Here is an 18,268-nt window from a genome sequence, read left to right on the forward strand (position 1 = left end):
CAGTGCAGTAACTTGTTATAACTGATAGTCACCATAAGAGGGCGCCAGTCAGTCACTGGTCTGCACATCCGACAAGCTTCTCTATCGGGGCTTCGTCAGTACTTTGGGGCCCTGGCACCGAGTAAAATGTTCCTGCAGCCCTGGAGACTGCAGCTCCAGCTCTAATCAACATTTAACTACATCATGTTGAAGCAACATAGTGTACAAAAAAAACATACACACAGGAATACACAGACAGACAGAATTGGTTGGAAACAGGCCTATATGGGCCATTCTACCGAATTGGACCAAAGTCAGGTTGGAAATGTTTTGAAATGTTGTATGTTTTTTCCCCCAAAACCTTGTCCATAGGCCTATATATTTTGTACCATATCTAAATTACACATATCTAGTAAAATAACCGTACATTGTTATATCGTATTTTCATGCTGCATTGGAATGTTCTTCCTCTACCAACAATGGTCACTACCGAAACTGTAGTAAAAAAGTATTATATTAACCGGTTATGATTGTTTTACCTTCCCTTCTCTAAATAGTATTTTAACAAATATTTCTTGAGGGTTTTCACAATTAAATTAATATAAGTGCATTTTTAATCAAAGTTCAATTTATACAATTCATAAAAATCATAATGCAAACTTTCTTTGCAAAATGCATAATACTGATCATATTGATTCCAGAGTTGATGATTGTTGAAATTGAACATACATTAAACCAATCAGTATCATATCATTTTAGTTGATAACTCAATATACTTTTGACATGCCTTATGTTGAAGTGTGAATGTTTGAAGCTACTGACCCAGAATCAGCACTTTAGTAACAGGCTGAAATAGAGGGGGATGAGGCTAGAATGCATGATCTGTTTGGTATTTTGAGCAAAACACTTCATAGACATGTTTTTTATATATCTGAGACCTATAATATATGCCTAACAATAGTATAATAAGTGACCTTTAAAGTAACACACTGATTTTCAGACTTTAAAACACATGTATAGTAGTATTCGTTTATTAGTCCCCGAGGGGAAAATGAGTTGCAGCACATCACAGAGGCATTTAAAAAGTCAAGACAATATATCACTGACAACAACATAGACACAGATAAAAACAAACAGACATAAGAAAACCAGATATCGGCAGACATGACAAGGGGCCTATAGGCCCTCATTTGCGAAATAGGGGGGACAGGGCCAGACCAGCTGGGTAAACAGTGCGTCCTAGCCATCATTTATTCAGGAGTTTGATGGCTTGTGGGACGAAAGACAGCCGAGATCTGTTCTTTTTTAAATAAGGGGCACGATATCTCCGCCCGGATGGCAACAGTTCAAAGTAAGAGGCAAGAGGGTGCCTCAGGTCACTCACAATATTGTGTGCCGATTTTAAAACTCTGTCCTTATATAAGCATTCTATATTAGCAAATGAGATTCCTGTCAATTTACTGGACAATGTTATGGCCCTCCTGACTGACTTTTTCTGTGCCTCAGTTGCGTTGCCGAACCAGCATATAATGCCGAAGGAGAGCACACTTTCGATAAAAGCATGATAAAACATCTTCACCATTCTGTTGCCGACATTAAAAGACAATAATTTACGTAAAAAAAACATTCTTTGTTGAGACTTAGCATTTATTTTCTCAGACCAAACATCCCATCTGAGCTTGTGGTCAAGCACGACACCAAGATACTTGTACTCAGTGACACATTGAATGGGCTCGCTATTTAATAAAAGAGTAGGGTTGGGCGATTGTGCTATTCTAAAATCAATTTCCATCTCCTTTGTTTTTGAGGTGTTTAGAAGCAGGTTTGACTTCTCACACCAGTTAATAAAGAAGTCAAGGACAGGCCCATGCTCCTCTTCCTCATCAAAGAGGAGGCTGACCAGGGCCGTATCATCTGCATACTTAATAAAGTGCCTATTGGGTATTTCAAAATGGTGGGATTTACCTGCTTACCATTCCATTTTGTCACTACCGAAACGATCATGTCAATTACCGAAACGTAACCATATGTTTCGGTAGTGACGATTCTAGCTCAAATTGAGCATAACTAAAGAATGCTAGCATGTACATGGCTAGCACACGTTTTTGAAGAGGTTTACACACATACAAACCTAATACTTTGCATAAAACCTCGAAAAAGTGTACTTAATTGAAGATCATATCTAGTGACAATTCTTAAGGTTACAAGCCGATTTTCAGATTTTGGAACAGATTTATATCAAAAGTATGGGATATAGCTACTGGCCATTCAGCCATGAGGGACAGGGATGCAGTGTCACTGCCTTGTCAAAAATGCAGGGGTGTGGCTAAAAATCTGGCTCAGCCATTGGACTAAAACCCCTTGTGTTTCGGTAGTGACATGAAAACTGGGGACATGATTTTTTGAGTATAGTTTTTTTTATTAAAAAACGATACCCACAATAAATAAAAAAATATTCCAACTTCTGTTTGAACGTAATCATAAAGATCTTCTAAATACACCATTGAACAAAAATAAAAACATTTTTTTAAGTGTTATTTACAGAAATTGAAATTTAGATGTCAGGGTTGGGGACAGCTACTTCCCAATAGAAAGTACCCTATAAATGATGTTTATATATTAAGCTTATCACTATCTAATGTAATGCCTTGTGTTTAAATAGACCATAACATATTCTTAGTAAATATATGTCTGAATACTTTTTCTTGTTGTGGGACCGCACTTTGTACTAATTCGGTATAAATGCCCCATATAGCCTGCACGGCACAACCAAACGTTCCACTTTAGTGTCTGTGTTGTGTGTGGAGGAGTTGGAATGTTGCATTTATTTAAATATAAATAGAAAACGTTTAAGGTCAACTTACATTTTGGTGGTTTCCTTGCTTATTTTGGATCCCTTTGGTTTGGTGAATATTCCCAGAGCTGTCCTGCAGACCCCTTTGGACCTGAGGTTCAGAACCTCCTGCCCCAACTATAGCAAACTTCCATAAAATATTTCCGTATTTTCCACCTTTCCATCTTTTCCTTTATTTCTGTGGCTTGAAAATGAATCCCATGATGGTTTGCTCGTAAACCCCTGCTGGCCACCATTGAAATAGAGCTTGGGGTTCTGATGGCTTCATTCACTGGCATCAGCGTTTCAGTGTGGATAAGCACATTTTGCCAAGTGTAACACAAAGTGAACTGGCCATGACAATGAGTGAAGTCAGCTCCGATTTGAACTCCCTGACCTTCAATCAAAGCCCCATGATTCATGTGTGACCCCTCGTGCTCATTTTTCATACTTTCAGTGTTCATTCTCCTTGTTTGCTGGGCCTTTGATTTGTCAATTAAACGGCCAAATATATTGACCTATAATGTGATATCTAAGTGTTTTTATTGAGCTTGTGGTTGAATGAGATCAGAAATGAATACCATCTTAGCAGCTAATGTACATCCAAAATGTATTCTCACACATTGACACACACATCCACAAACACACTTTTCTTTTCCTTGTCTTGGCCTGGCACATTAGTATATGTGGTTTAGTTGCCAAAATCATCAGTAAATATCTTCAAGCATGGAGCTGTATGAATGCTCTTTTTCCCTCCTTCCACAATATGATGTGTTTCCTTTTTTGTGTGTGTTTTGATCCCTCTCTTGCGGCCAAGCTGTGCTGTGGTGAGGCGCGGGTTCGAGTGGCGCTCCTGTGTTATTTTTGGCAGCAGCAGTGGTTGGTGGCTGTTGAGGAGAGAGGAGACAGGAGGGGGATAGCATAAAGCCCAAAAACCGAGGCTGTTTAAAGAATTTCTGTCTGAAGAAATTGCTTTGTAATGATCAGAAACTCATTATGGAGGTGTGCACCCATACACAAATAGAGAGAGAGACTGGCATGCACATTTATTCATTTAGCACTTCACAAACACCTCATATACATGTTCTCATTCGTAGACCACACACTCAGAGTTGCTAAATTGCTTTACATGTGAAATGCTTAGTTTAATATAGACTCAACACCATCCATGTATAATGGAGCCGATATTCATTTCTACCAGCAAGTTTAAATGTTAGGCTTTATTTATTTTTTCTCTGTCACACTGTTCCCGTCACATCACATGGGAACTATTTCTTGTTTGTCAGATACTTTGGTAATTCTCTCTCTCCTCTGTGGGAGTCGGTCCGAGACATGCTGCCCGCTCAGGCATCATGCAGTGTCAGACATTCACGCTCCTCCCTCTACACTTCTGAAAACACCATTTGAAAAATATTTTCTCCAACTCTATTCTTGGCCACAGATCAAGAGAACATTATTACTCTGCTTTATTTATTTATATATTGTGGTGTGTGAATGTGTGTGAATGTATGTGTGCGTGTTTGTAGGCCTCAGTGTGTGTGTGTGCGTGTGTGTGTGTGTGTCAGGGGGGTGAGTGATATGTAATTGTGTATCTATGTGTGTTAACCCACAAAGATATTTCAATTTCTTCAGAATATTAAATAAACATGCAGCAGCAGCTTCAGTGAAGCGCTGCCTGCCAGTGGGTTTTTGGTTGGATGGGTGGCGGTGCTGGTGGTGAAGGGAGAGAGGGGGTTTGTGGCCGTGGCTCTGGGGGGGTGAGGCAGCTCATGGTCGGGGCCTCCGCCGGACACACTGGCGCCTCGCGCTGGAGGACTTCTGAACCACCACACTCCTCCACCAAAACCCTGCCAACCCTGGTTCCCTGCTCCCGCTTCCAACCCAAATCACTCCGTCCTCTTTCTGCATTTTGACTCTCTCCCCCTCTCTCTCTTTCTCTCTGTCTGTCTTAGAGTCTCTCTCTCTCCTCCCTCCTTCCTCCCTGACTCTTTTTCCTTCTATAGTTTCCTCATTCAGTTGATCCAAATCCAGATTAATCTGCTATTTGGCTGCTTTCTCTTTTCACTTACCGCTGTACTTATAGTGGCAGGTCTATCTGATTGTGTTTTCTCTACCTTTTTTCCAGAGATTTTTTTTGTGTTTTTTTAATCCACCACTCCTTTTCTGCTCTGTCTTTCTTAAATCCCTTCACTTAAAATGTCCCAAGGAAGCATTTAGTGGCTTGTAATACGCAAACAAAAATGGTTTGGGCTGTACGTCAGTCACAATGCTATCATATTATGAAGATAGTAAGCATTTTTAAAACGAAGGAACCCTTGCACGGGTGCTCTGGAGATTTGTAAGGATATTATGTTGCAATTTTCCAACCATCCCTATGAGATAAAGAGTTATTTCTCTTGTCAACAAAAAAAAGATATTCCATTGTGGTCAACATGAAGTGAATCACCAGCTTTACGTCATGTGCTCTCACTATAGATCCCCTCAAGTTACCTTACAATTAAAATCAAATTAATCATTTGTTGTCATAATGTGAATGCACATTATTATGACATGTTAAGAAACACTTTTGATTAATGATGAAGGGCCAAAGCATTTACTTTATTCATACCTTATGGGCCAATGTGGTTATTCATAAAAACAACTAACTTCACCTACTGCTGTGTTTAATTGAATTATGGATGTCAAACATCTTAAGTAGAGTGGATATGTCTTTACGTGTCACACATGCAATTTTCTTAACTTCATTTCCCCCTGGAAGCAATTTGTCATCCGGAGGCCATTAAATGGGAAGCATATTATCTTTTTAAAGGGGCATAGAGTCACCCACAACCCTCCCACAGTTCCTATAAACAAAATGGCCTCATTTAGCGCCGCATTTGGAGCATCGGGCAGCAGGGGAGGACTCCCTTTAAACTTTAAAGGCAGTTCAGGGCTATAAAGAGTTGTGACATTGTTTGATTTTAGTTTGAAATATGAAAAGCACTTTAATTTGATGAAGCAAGTCACACAGACTTCTGTTTGATCTGTCAAAAGTGGGAGAGGGTGGTCTAACCTCCGTCACCACTGTAATAATGACTTGGTGAGGAGAGATCGGAAGCACTACTGCAAGGATTGATGTTATTGCATCAGCTGGACTCAATTTCAGATCACTGAGTCATATCTATTGTACTTACTTAAAATGATGTTGTTTATTTTCCTGACAAATGTAAATGATGGCAAAAAGTGATAAGCAATGTAGATCCATCTGCGTGGTAGCCTGACCTTTTTACCTCTTGCCCCTCTCTCTTATCTGTTGTGTTTTCCTCTTGAACCGTTTTTATTTGTCCTGACCTCTCTTTGTCTTCAGGTCATGTTATGGTCCACTCAGGTCAATTTACCTTTCCCCTTTGTGAAAAACCCTTATCTTGTTTTTACTTATGGCCTAAATGCTGAGCCTCTGGGCGCGCTGACATTCTTTTCCCTCTCTCTCCCCGGCCTTACCACAGAGACCCAGTCACACCTGCAAACACCTGTGCTTTTGTCCTGCCCCGTGCCTCCCCCATGAACCCCCCCCGCCCTGCTCCCCCCCTGCCTGTGGCTATGTCAGATCACAGTCCCATTGTTTTACTTGACTATTCAGTTAGGACCAGATAATAACAGGAAAAGGAGAATCATTAGCATATTCCTCCACGCATCATGATGAGTTGTTATCTCACTTAAAACAGCTGGAGTCTCTGAAGGTTGAAACTCCCTGGAGTAATTCATTAAGCAAAATAGTTCATGTATCATCAAGTTTTATGGTTAAACTTAACGATGCCTGAGTGAATGTTTTAAAATTGCTCCTTCGTGTTAGTTAGGTCGGAAATGGGCTGTGTGATGGTTTTAACTTGTGTGTCTGGGATCCTCCAGAATAACATTTTTAGTCCTAACAAGTCTGTGTGTTTTTTTTGTAAATGGAGTACAGAGGCACGAGTGGGCAAGCCATATGGAACAGATTGTCCAGCTTCTTCTTTTGCCCCTGTGTCACTGCATGTATGTTTTTCTTTTTATGACCTTATTTGAAGCGACACTTAATGTTTCCTGGCTTTCTAAATAAAGAAGTAAAAATAAAGTTAGGGCTACAGTAGGCCACCACCACTGCTGAGGGAATGTACTTTTAAAGGCAGAAACTACCAGTAGCAGGAGAGGTTTTCAAAGCCACTGACCGTGTTCTAAACCCCCCCACCCTTACTCGCTGGCCTGCCACACCCTACCATACCCCAACCCCCCTGTTTGACTTTTATGTTGTGGACTTGACCGTGCGCCCACTTCAGACCACCGTAAACATGTCGGTCCCTGATGACAGAGTCGGCCCCGGGACGTTTTATATAAATTGACCTCAACTACAGCTCATTAGATGCCTTAAATTGGAACCATGCAGCCTGGGAAGTGTAAATGTTACAGCAGGAGAGTCAGTATCTTCAGGGGGGTTCCAGCTGTACAGGTCTTCACTGTTGTGATGAAACTCTTCTTTGTCTTAAAAAAGTGACCTTTTAACAACAGATGAAGTCATGTTCTGAAGAATGTTGGGGAGAAGGATTTTATCATATTTATGAGATTGTTTTATCCTCTCTTCAACAATCACCTTTTTTCCACTTTAGTTATAAACATATTTTAAAGATGAACTCTTTGAATAATTGTTTGTCTGGTGATATTATATCACACAGCACTTCTGTTGTCGGCTTCATTTAGTCTTTCCTGAGGCTATCGCTCTTTTAATGCAGAGTGGCAAATCCACCCACCTCAAGTATTTGTATTAATCTGCAATATAACCTGAATGACCTGACTGGAGGCCACTTATTGGGACTTTAATGTCATCTGCAGTGCAGCATGATGTTTTTAAGGACTACAATTCACTTGGTGGTAAGCTCAGCTTCTCCTCTGCTTTCGTATCTCTTCATCACGTCTTTCGTCCTGCATCCTGCTTTAATTGGGGTCCTTTGTTTGACCGCCTCCCTCAATAAACAATACAACCACAGCTCCCCTGTCCTAATCCCCTCTACTCCTCTCTCCTGATTCTGCTGGAGCATCGCTCTCAGTAATTACCCCTCTCGGGCTGGAGAGTGGAGTAATTGTCTTGAGTGTAACTACAGTGGCTCTCTGAAAGGGGGTCATTGTGTGGAGTTAAGACTTCACTTCAGTGGATGGCTTTGTTTGTGCTGCAAAAGATAATGAAAGTATTTGGTTGGCCATGGTGAGGTGGAAATATAGTAAGATATGAAAAGAATGACAGTGATTGAGGAGAGGAGGGGATGAGGTGTGGAGGAGTGAGCTTCATGCTTGAGGAGCTACCTTTTAAAGGTTTTACTCTTTAAAACACCTTAACATATGAATAAAAACAGAGGAGAAAATGTTTTTTGGAAATGTCTTTACTTTTTAAAGCACCACAATCGTCATGGATCCACACCACAACTTTTACAACATGTAAACCTTTACGAGGGTTAAAGCTTTATCACTATTACCGGTCTTACACTCATTTCACAACAAATCAGAAAACAGTGGTAGTTCAATTTTACAATGAGCAGAATCATAAACGACAAATTAGCATTAATGTTTATGTTTTGTAGACTTTAGGGATTCATTGTGGAAAGTTACACAAAATATAGAAAAAACATAAAAAGTAGAAAAATAACACACCTATCAATGTCTATATATTTTTGTAAATATATAGTTTATGTTAAAAAGTAAAAACCCTTTTTATTAGTTACTTTGCCAGGTGTGGAATATTTCAAAATTAAAAGATTATACAGAAATAGTTTACACGCACATCTAACTTCAAGATCTATAAATAAATCTTTAAAAACAGAACCCCAAACTCAATGTTATCGCTAATAAATAAGAAAAAAAGTCTTAATTTAATGCATTTTCTTCTCTTTTTGGCCAGCTTTAACCATCTTGCGTTATTTCAGGCATTATATTTCCCGCAGGGTGCAGGATAAGATAATCTTCATGTGTATAATTTAAGACATAAATTAGATTGTTTATGTAAATATGAAATTAAATTAGACATATTATGAAGCAAACAAAAGAGAAATTAAAACCTTTTACATCAGAAAATCTTTGGCAACAAGAAGAACAAGAAGAAAGTCTGTTCATTGATTGTTTCAAGAATAATGAATAAGTATCAAAGTACAGCTGTAAATCTGATTTTTCTCTAGGCATGCAATACTCCATCAGCTCCATCATCCTAACCATAAGTCTCCTTTTAAAACGACTTTCCTTTTGTGGCTTTAGAGCTCTTTTCCTTCTGCTCTCGCAGATTAAATTTCCCTAGTGGTTTGTCTCATTTGAAAGGCAGAAAATGTGTGCATGAGTGTGTTTACTTGTGTGTGTATGTGTGTGTGTGTGCGTGTGTGCATATATACTGTATATGCATTATATATGCCGGCACATTTGCTCATAGTTAATTTTGTGTATGTGCACATATACATGTTATACTGGTTTCAATATACGTCATGGCTTGGTATTTGTGTGTATCTGTGACTGCCTGCATTGGTGTTTGTTTGCAGGCTTGCTCATATTCTATGTGTGTGTGTGGTACAGAGAAAATGAAGTGATTGCTACCTGTAACATGCTCAGTCATTTATCATATCAAGTCTTTTCAAACATATCCTTTGAAGGTCTTGAAACAAAATACTGTCTTTTCTTTTAATTTAAAAGGTGATTTATTTTCCACCATTAAAGACAAGTAGACCACTTGAAGTCAGATCTCCAACAGTCCACTGCTGTTCTCCACTCCATTAGGTGTGCCAGTCTTCTCCTCTCCGTTGCTGATCTGGTCAATGACAGTATTGGCGGGTACGGCGCTGGTGTTGAGCTCTGTGGTCTCCTCGCTCCGAGGGTCTGTCTCTCCCTCCCCAGCTACAGCTTTTCCCTGCATTGCAGAATCTGCATGGGTCTTCTGGTGCTTGGAGAGGTGGTCGCTGCGTGTGAAACGCTTGTTGCACAGTAGACATGTGAACTTCTTCTCTCGTGTGTGGGTGCGCACGTGCCTCTCCAGTTCGTCCGAGCGGGTGAAGCGCTTCCCGCAGAACAGCCAGTTGCAAACAAAGGGCCGCTCACCAGTGTGCCAGCGCAGATGGGCTTTGAGGTGGGACGCCTTGCCGTAGACCTTTCCACAGCCTGGGATGTGGCAGCTGTGGACAGGCTTCTTCCTCAGGGATGCAGCCGAGGCCCCGAGCCGCTCCAGCTCCTGGCAATTGGGGCAGTCACATGAGGACCTGGTGGGGGCTCCCCCTCCACTATAGCCCCCTGATCCCCTCGCAGGTTTTAGACCCATGGGATTCTCAATCATCCCTGAGCTCTGCACAGGCTTGGGCTTGTACATGTCCTGGGGCAGCATGTGCTGAGAGGGCTGGAGGAGGTGTGAGGAGGAGCTCAGCCCCACAGAGGAGTACTGAGCTGGGTTGAGTTGTGTAAAGTCGGTGCTGTAACTGGACAACTGCGGGCTGAGGGAGGCCTGAGGGGCCACAGGCTGCAGGGAGGCCTGGAGGCCGCCGTCTGCCTGGTTCTGAGATGATGACAGCCAGTTGGAGTTGGGGTGGACATCCCACCAGGAGGATGTGGCATTAGCTGGAGCAGCAGTAATGCCAGGGTGGACACCTGCTTTGTACCAAGAGCCATAGGGGTGTGTCATATCCAGCGAGGTATAGACACTGGTGAGGCAGTCGACCGTAGCGTGGGCCTTGGACACTAAAAGAGACGGATCCTGGGAGATGGAGGTTTGGAAGGAGTGGGAGAAAGGGTTATACTCTGAAGTGTAGCCTCCGGCAGATTGAGGGGGGCTGCCAGTGGGGGTAAGCAACCCGCTTCCTCCTCCTCCTGCTGTGGTGAAGGAGCCAGTGTAGGAGTCCGCCAGGCCGCTGCCGTCTGCGGTGCGCCCGTTCTTAGATGACTGAAGGTCAGAGGTCATGATGTAATGCTTCTTTACTGGAGTAGCGCTGCCGAGCTTACCGGGTGTAGCTGAATCCCTGATGGGGCTTGTGCTGCCGAACTTGTTACAGGTAGCAGTTAACATAGCCAGAGGACTGGAGCCATAGCGTGCGTCTTCCTGGGAGGAGGAGACAAGGGAGAACATGAGACTGTCTGTCGGCAGGAAATGGCTGCTTGCTGCTTCTGTCAGTGTCAACTCTAATAAAAAACTTATGTCAGACTGCCACCGCTGGCTTTTCCTCTCCCCCCGTTTCCAAAGTGCTATGGGAAATCTCAAGCAGTGAATGTTTATGCTTGTATAGGTTCTGCTCTGCTCAGCAAAGGAGGAATTCCCTTACTCTTTTGTTTCGCTTAAACCACAAGCTTTTCTAAATTTGGCATTCATGTTTGCTTTAAACATTTGTTTCACCTTTTCTATTGGTCTCCATCATACATAAACTTACAGTGTTTACTTTGTGTATGTGCTTGATTATTATTCTCTGTAACTGTGTGTATCTTGTCAAACGTGTTTTTATTCTCCTGTAGTCACAATGGCATTGAAAACAAGCTCATAATAGTGTTACAACCGTTTTACCATTGTTCTTTAACATTTCTTACAATTCTCTTAATTGATCATAATGTTGATTGTCTGTATGCGTTTTCATATAAGGTTTCAGAATCTTCATTGGTCCATAAGATCATTTTTTAAGTGAACTAATTATTTGGTATACCTGACTAAAACTCACTACTAAAGGAATTTCACGTTACAATAAAAAGTGTAATACATAATAGTCGTCTCTCTATAATATAGTACATAGTATTTCCCTTTTCATGTGGAACATAATAAACCCAATAGCACAAGATAACAGAGGCCTGTGTTTATAATGCTGACACACTGTACACGTGGATATCCGAACATTTGAAAAATCCCTATTATGTTCCTATCTTTACATAATGTCATGTGGAGTTTACTGATGTTATTTTACTCATTGCGTGCTACCTGCTGTGGTATAAATATAAAACCGTTGCGATAATCCTTTAGGGATGTGAAGTTGTCATAAATCTAGTCGCATTAAGCTCTTTTTAATCCCGGCCAATAACTTTGAATAAGTGTGAATAGAATAGTATAGTCTTAAAGATGTCTTTTGATTCAGACTGCCTCTTCATTCAGGGATAGTTAGTGGTTATCTCCTTCTCTTCCAACCAGCCTCAGGGTGAACCCAGTTCTCAGGTTAATTATGTTTCATCAAAGACTTTAAAGACTTTTACGGCCCCTACCATTCCTGCTCAGCTACTTATACCTTGCTCCATCAGCTGACTACTGTGCAGATACTTTGCCAGGTGAGATAACCTGTTATTCAATTATCTTTATATATTTATATTTGCTCTGGATAAAGGAGTAATGCCTGATGCCCAGAGGAAATGTAAATGCAAAGATGATTAAAATGTGAGTTGTAAAGTTTCATGATACTAAGCCAAACTCTCAGCTCACCCTTAAGTTGCTTTAAATAACTTATCATCAATACATAAGATCGTTTTTTCAGTAATACATAATATGATTTCCATTTCATGTCAAAGATGAATATTCAGTCATATATTTGTATTCAGACTTTAAATTCTGTCAACTAATCTGTACTACAGTCTTAGTTAATCTTTCAAACACTAGACTTTTATATTTAAACTCTGGCTGGAATTTCAACAATTAAATCACAAAAGTTGGTTCTGAATAAAATAAAAAGGGAGGAAGAAAAATGTACTTACAATCACATTCCCTACCTCCAGAATAGATGCGGCCATCCCTGAGAAACAAAATCCTAGGAAGCTGAAGGGAGAGAGAGAAGCGCAGCTCAGAGTCCCGGGACAGTTTGAAAGAAGTTGAGCACTCACGCGGGGAAGTGTTTTGAGGCACGGGGAGCCCGCCCCCTAATTATAGGCCATGGGCTCTTTGAAGACTCGCTAAGAGGCAATAAAAACCCAGAAATGGAAGAAAATGGAAGGAGATTGGTGGATAGAAAGAGGACATCCCACCTCCCCAAACAGTGTCGAATCATTTTCCAAGATAAATGCATGAATGGGTTACTCATCAATCACCATGAGGACATTATTTCTGTTTCACTGGCATTATTTTTTCCACTGGGATTAGTCCAGTGAAGTCTGAGGGGAAAGACTACAGTTTAACATCATCTCACAGAAAATTATCAGGCCGGATAACAGATTTAGACATGCTGTAAATTGTATTCATGCTGCTTGACACATTACTATAGGAGCACTGTAAAAAGAAGTGAAAAAAAACCAACGTGAGCTCTTTCCAGTTCTCCTCCTGAGAGTGGAAGAATAACAAAAGAACATGTAGCCTCCGCCTGCGCCACATAAATAATAAAAAAAATTAAACAGACCGAGGCTGTGGTTTCCATCCGAGATTTTATTATTCTGGTTTCAACCCTCTCTCTGTTTCCAATATTCTTAAATGCAGTTAACTGCCTTTTTAGACATTAACTGTGATGGTAAAAGAGACTGAACTACAGAGACAGGCGAGCAGGAAAGGATCCCGCCATTAAATAAAATAAAGAAGAGATTATCACATCACATAAAATGAATTCAAATGGCAAATTCCAGAGGGTGGGGGGGGGGGGTTGGGGGGACTCGCAAAGATTATTTTCCATAAGTAAGATGTTTGATAAAAAGAGGAAGAAATGAGACATGAAAGCTGACAGAAAGTTTAAAAATGGAAAAAATTATAAATCTTGACAAAGACAGTTGCAAAGTGGTATTTCTAAATCATCTAGATAACTTTCTGTCTATATTGATTTTCAAATATACGACACGATATTTCAAATGTATTTTATCTCCAAACTGTTTGCCTGGTTAACTAAATATAAACACTTTAAGAGATTTGAGAAGAATCAACACTCCATCCAAATGTATTATAAAATGTTAGGTTTGTTTAGTCCTTTTAAAGAGTTCTTAATTTGTTATTTTTCTTTAGATCATTATTTTTGTGGGGGACACATACATTGCGTACGGTTAAATATAATAAATATTCTCCTCACATTATATAGAAACAAACAAGTATAAGTTACATAAAAAATGTGGTCCAAAAACCTTCATTTAAAATATCTTTATACTTATACAATAAAAAACCAGTGTTACAATGCATACGTGGTTTTGGGTTAAAGAGCACTCTGCTGTCAAAAATATTCAACAAAAAAAGTGAATCTTCAATAAATCTGTATATTGTGAGAAACATAAGCTTTCATTTCATAGGTTAAAAGTCATCATATTTATGTATCTGTCTGTCAGGATTATGTTTTAAAAGGCATTTTAGAATTGTATTTATTGGTTGAAAAAGTCAAGAACTCAACTTTTGGTCTCGGTTGAGACAGATTCTCAGCGCCTTTTTGTGGGCGTCTCGTTTTTCTGAAGGAGAGCACAGAAGATTAAAATTGTTGTCAAAAATAAACATATAATTTCTGTCCTTATTTTCTCCTCAATTACAGGGCTTGGTCAGAGCTAGGCTTGTCGTTCTGGAGAGTCTGGCCCTCACATGAACACAGCAGCTATATTTGGCAGTCTGCTCTCCAACTGACCTTCATGCCTTTATTTTGTTATTTCAGAAGGGTGTGAGTAGAAGAACAAAGTACATGCAACAGTTCATATACACACTCCTTTCTATCTATCTACTGTATCTATCTATCTACCTACATCCAGATACATGTGCTATACGTGGCAATCTTTTCACACTTTCTTAGGCCTTTCTCTCCCCTCTCATTTGACACATGGTGTGTTACTGGTGTACGTCTTTAAGTGAAGTGTTCCTTTTCTTCTTAGCGTTCATTAATGCTTTATGTTTTACATTTAAGTGAAATGAGAGGGGAGGTATAAAGCTCTTAGACTGCCGCAAAAGTGGTCCGCAATGGACCGCTTTTTCTCATTTTTACAAGACTTGTAGTAATCTAAAACCTTGGCGTGTTCCCATTTACAGTTCTCTTCAAAAGAGAGCAAGTGAGATGTATAATTAGAGAATGCGTTAAGCTCTTAACAGCCTCTTCAAAAAGCTTTCTCTGCTCTATTTACTATTTTCTGCCTTGTGCGGTTTAGATCTTTAGGTAGGTAGGCACTGCAGGCTTGATGAACCTTGGGGCGTTGGGTGGGCATGATTATGTTCCCCAAGGCTGATTATATGTTTCGTATAGATAGTTATTGTCCATATGACAGCTATCAGTTGTATTAGTAGTTCCAGGTTGTGGTAGTTTTGCTAGCTCATTAGCCTAAGTCTGTTTGTGTGCAACAAGCACACTCAAGCGAGCATGTTGCACCTTGTTCTAGCCATGTGGCCTTTTGCATTTAGATGACTCTCTTTAGATGACTTTCAGGGATGACCTCAGTTTTAACATCTCAGATATCTGATTGTCTCATTGCTGGAAGTTTAATTGAACAGATATACGTGTCCTTTGTTTGTGACTTGATCAGTGAGTTTGTCTTGGTATATTCAGCTTTTGCGTGAGCTTAAATGCTTGCGAACTGACAAAAAAACCCTCTACTTTTTTGAGAGCGTGAAGGAAAGTTGTCCTCTGATATGGGACTGTTTGAATCTTACATTAAGCGTCATCACTCATTTGTATTTACCTATTTCCTGTATGTGTGCAGTATTTAAATGTAATTCATGTGATTATGCTCCATGACTTTGTTGTAATGTGAGGGCTGGCTGCCTAGCATAGACTGTCACAATCTTTTACATCCATCAAGAAACATTAACATTTTGTTGCTGGCCGAATGTAAAGCCTCTTTTGTTTTCAGATAATGTTTTACTCTGGTTAAAAAGGGAAACAATGAGACTCAATCAGTGGTCGACTGAACTGACAAACCTTCGGGTCGAGCCGTTTCAGAGCGGCAGAGTTCTTCTGGTTTCTCAGCTCTCAGTTTGTTTAGTTTCAAAGGTGAATATGACTCCTTATCCAAGTATATTGTTCACTTTTTGGCAACTGCAGCTTACATTCAAAATGTAGAGAGAAAACAAGAGAACATTAAATTCACTTAGCTTTGTGTCTGTGTTGTTTTTTGTATTCATCAAATCATTGTGTCTTCATTTCTAGTAAGTATCTGAGTAAAGGTTATCACAAAATATAGGTAGAGAGTGATTTTGGAGATATACATATATACTGGTTTACCCAGACTAACTTTTAACTTATAAAGTAACTATACGAGTACTAACTCGAGTAAGAAATTACAGAAATATTTCAAGCCCTGTAGGCATGAATTACTCCCTGTGGCTTCGTTTGGTACACTTTAGTACAAGCGAGTTCATCCAGCAGGCGTCTTTCTTGAAATAGTATTGAAAGGTTTGCCAGATTCGTCGTGGTGGTAACACGAAAGCACATCAGCAGTTCAAAGCACCATGAAACAAAGCAGTGTGACTGCTAAGATGTTAGGCTTTGTCTATACATTGGTTTTTGATGCATCCTTCTTTTGGGGGTGAAAGGCCTTCTGTTTTCTACATTGGTATTAAATTGGTTCCTTGGTATCATTAGGCCATTACAGCAACCAAGTAAGTGTGTGTAATGGTGGATCAATGGAATATCTCGCCGTAATGCATTTCCCTTGACATTCCCCTCTGGGCTGCAACCCTCAGAAAATTAACAATGTTAATAATACTGCGACGGAGGGGGAAAATTGAAATGATTAGATGTGTTTTAGTTCGCTGCTGATGGAAATGTGGTGAAAGGGAATCAGGGTCAGGGATAGACTTGCCTTGCAGCATGACTCCGTGCTATTTTTCCAGGCTGTGTGGTCAAAGATTCAGTGAGCTTGTCAACGGAAAATGAGAGAGCGAGAGAAGTGCGGGAGAAGAGAGAAAGACGGAAACGTATAGACAGAAAGATTTTGAGTGAAAGAGAAAGGGTGGTGGGTTACACAACACACCAGTGAATATCATGTTCATTTGCTGTTGATGCTGCTAATTTCAGCATCACATGTTGGTCACTTATGCCTTTTTGAGACAAACATGAAAAGCGACAACATGCTTTTAATAAAATGACCTGCCCGGCCCGAGTGGTCTGTCTCTACTTTGGGGCATGTAGGTGGTTTTGAGTAATTGAACCACCTACAGGCTGCATTTCAACCAGTGGACAGAATTATTCAGTCAGCAGACATGCTGGTAATCGTATGTAGCAATGAGGAGAAAGTCATCCTTGCCCTTTATAAATGAAAGAAGCTAAATGTCTCCTGCTGCTCATAACTTTGAATATTGTTTTTAAATAGCAACATGATTTTAGTCTGACATCCCAACCCCCAATATAGTTAATTCATGTCTCTCTGTGATGTCTCAGTGACCACACGTCAGAAATAATCCCAAAAAGCACTGAGAGACCATCAATTGTTTTCCCTATAAAGATTTTTTGACTCTAAGCAGAATGCCAGAGTTATTATCTCGCTTTAGAATCAAAAATGTTGCTGTACTTGGTATTACATGCACGTATCAGCTCTGGAAACACAGAAGTCCATCTACTCCCAAACAAATCCCAGTCCACCGCCTTCTTGCTATATACAAGCCGACATCTGGCCTGTAATCTCCCCGTCTGTCGGGGAGACCTGCGGCCACCTAATGACCCCGACAGGCGTCATGCATGCAATTGCTCAGGATGGCGCAATGACAGTCTCTTTCAATATGTCTTTATACATACTTTGTAAAATGAGAGAGACTTTTAGGATATACTATGCTTTTACTGGACACTGTAGGTTGACTAGGCAGCAACATACATGTGTCATCATATCTAGGCTGAACATAACGTAAAAACATTGTTATGTGTAAGGCACTATCCTCACTAGGATTTCATTAAGTTATAGTTAATGTGTGGTTTTCTTCTTTGACATAAAAAACTGGTTGTAAATATCAGAGTTACAGTATACATGATACTGAAGCGCAGCCTTACAGTAAGTCAAAAACATGAAGACTCAAAACTTGGCTTATGTGACGGGTCTCCCCAAAGACCTGAGACTCTAAAGAAGTTAAGGTCACAGTCTTTTTTTAATGGACCTGTGCATGGCTCTAAGTTCATTTAAAGTTACTGCAAAAAAGCTAACACAGATTTCGTGGTCAGCATTCAGATCTGAAAGACTTGCAATTTGCCTCTGAAGACTTATGGCTTGACCCTTCAAATACTTTAAAGTTTCAGTAAGTGCTGGCCAAAAGGAAAAAAAGATTGTTTTCTACTGCTGCTTTTGAGAGTTTGATTCGTAACGGTTCAACACTGGTACATAATGCCTGAAGGAAATAACCATATGTTCACTCTGTATAGTCACTTAAAAATGGTCTCGCCTTCTCGCACCAGTGAGTTACATTACATGTTACTTGTTAGACGCTTTTATCCAAGTTTTGACATGTTTTGACATGTTACCAAACTCACTGACAGTCATATAAATGGCATTAAGCATTACAACCCTAAATATCTACTTGAAATACTCAAAATACTGAATAAACATAATCAGTGCCTCAGAACCTCCCATTACTAGTTTCAGTACGCTTCAAAC

General features: G+C 40.1%; 1 protein-coding gene across 1 annotated transcript; it reads right to left on the reverse strand.

Annotated features, from left to right (window-relative positions):
- Positions 1–8,181: 8,181 nt before the first annotated feature.
- On the reverse strand, positions 8,182–12,627 carry sp7 (Sp7 transcription factor). Its single transcript, XM_034198435.1, has 2 exons — positions 12,503–12,627; positions 8,182–10,880 (listed from the first exon to the last, which is right to left on the reverse strand). The coding sequence occupies exons 1-2, from the start codon at positions 12,536–12,538 to the stop codon at positions 9,534–9,536; spliced, it is 1,383 nt and encodes a 460-aa protein (XP_034054326.1). The 5' UTR covers positions 12,539–12,627; the 3' UTR covers positions 8,182–9,533.
- Positions 12,628–18,268: the final 5,641 nt, after the last annotated feature.

Source organism: Gymnodraco acuticeps, unplaced genomic scaffold, assembly GCF_902827175.1.
Source record: "Gymnodraco acuticeps unplaced genomic scaffold, fGymAcu1.1, whole genome shotgun sequence".
NCBI classification, from domain to species: Eukaryota; Metazoa; Chordata; class Actinopteri; order Perciformes; family Bathydraconidae; genus Gymnodraco; species Gymnodraco acuticeps.

Coding starts and splice junctions, on each gene's coding strand:
- sp7 (XM_034198435.1), bottom strand. CDS start 12,538: ATGGCCGCATCTATTCTGGAGGTAGGGAATGTGATT. Junction 10,881..12,502: donor TGGAGGTAGGGAATGTGATT/GTAAGTACATTT, acceptor TCCTCCTCCCAG/GAAGACGCACGCTATGGCTC.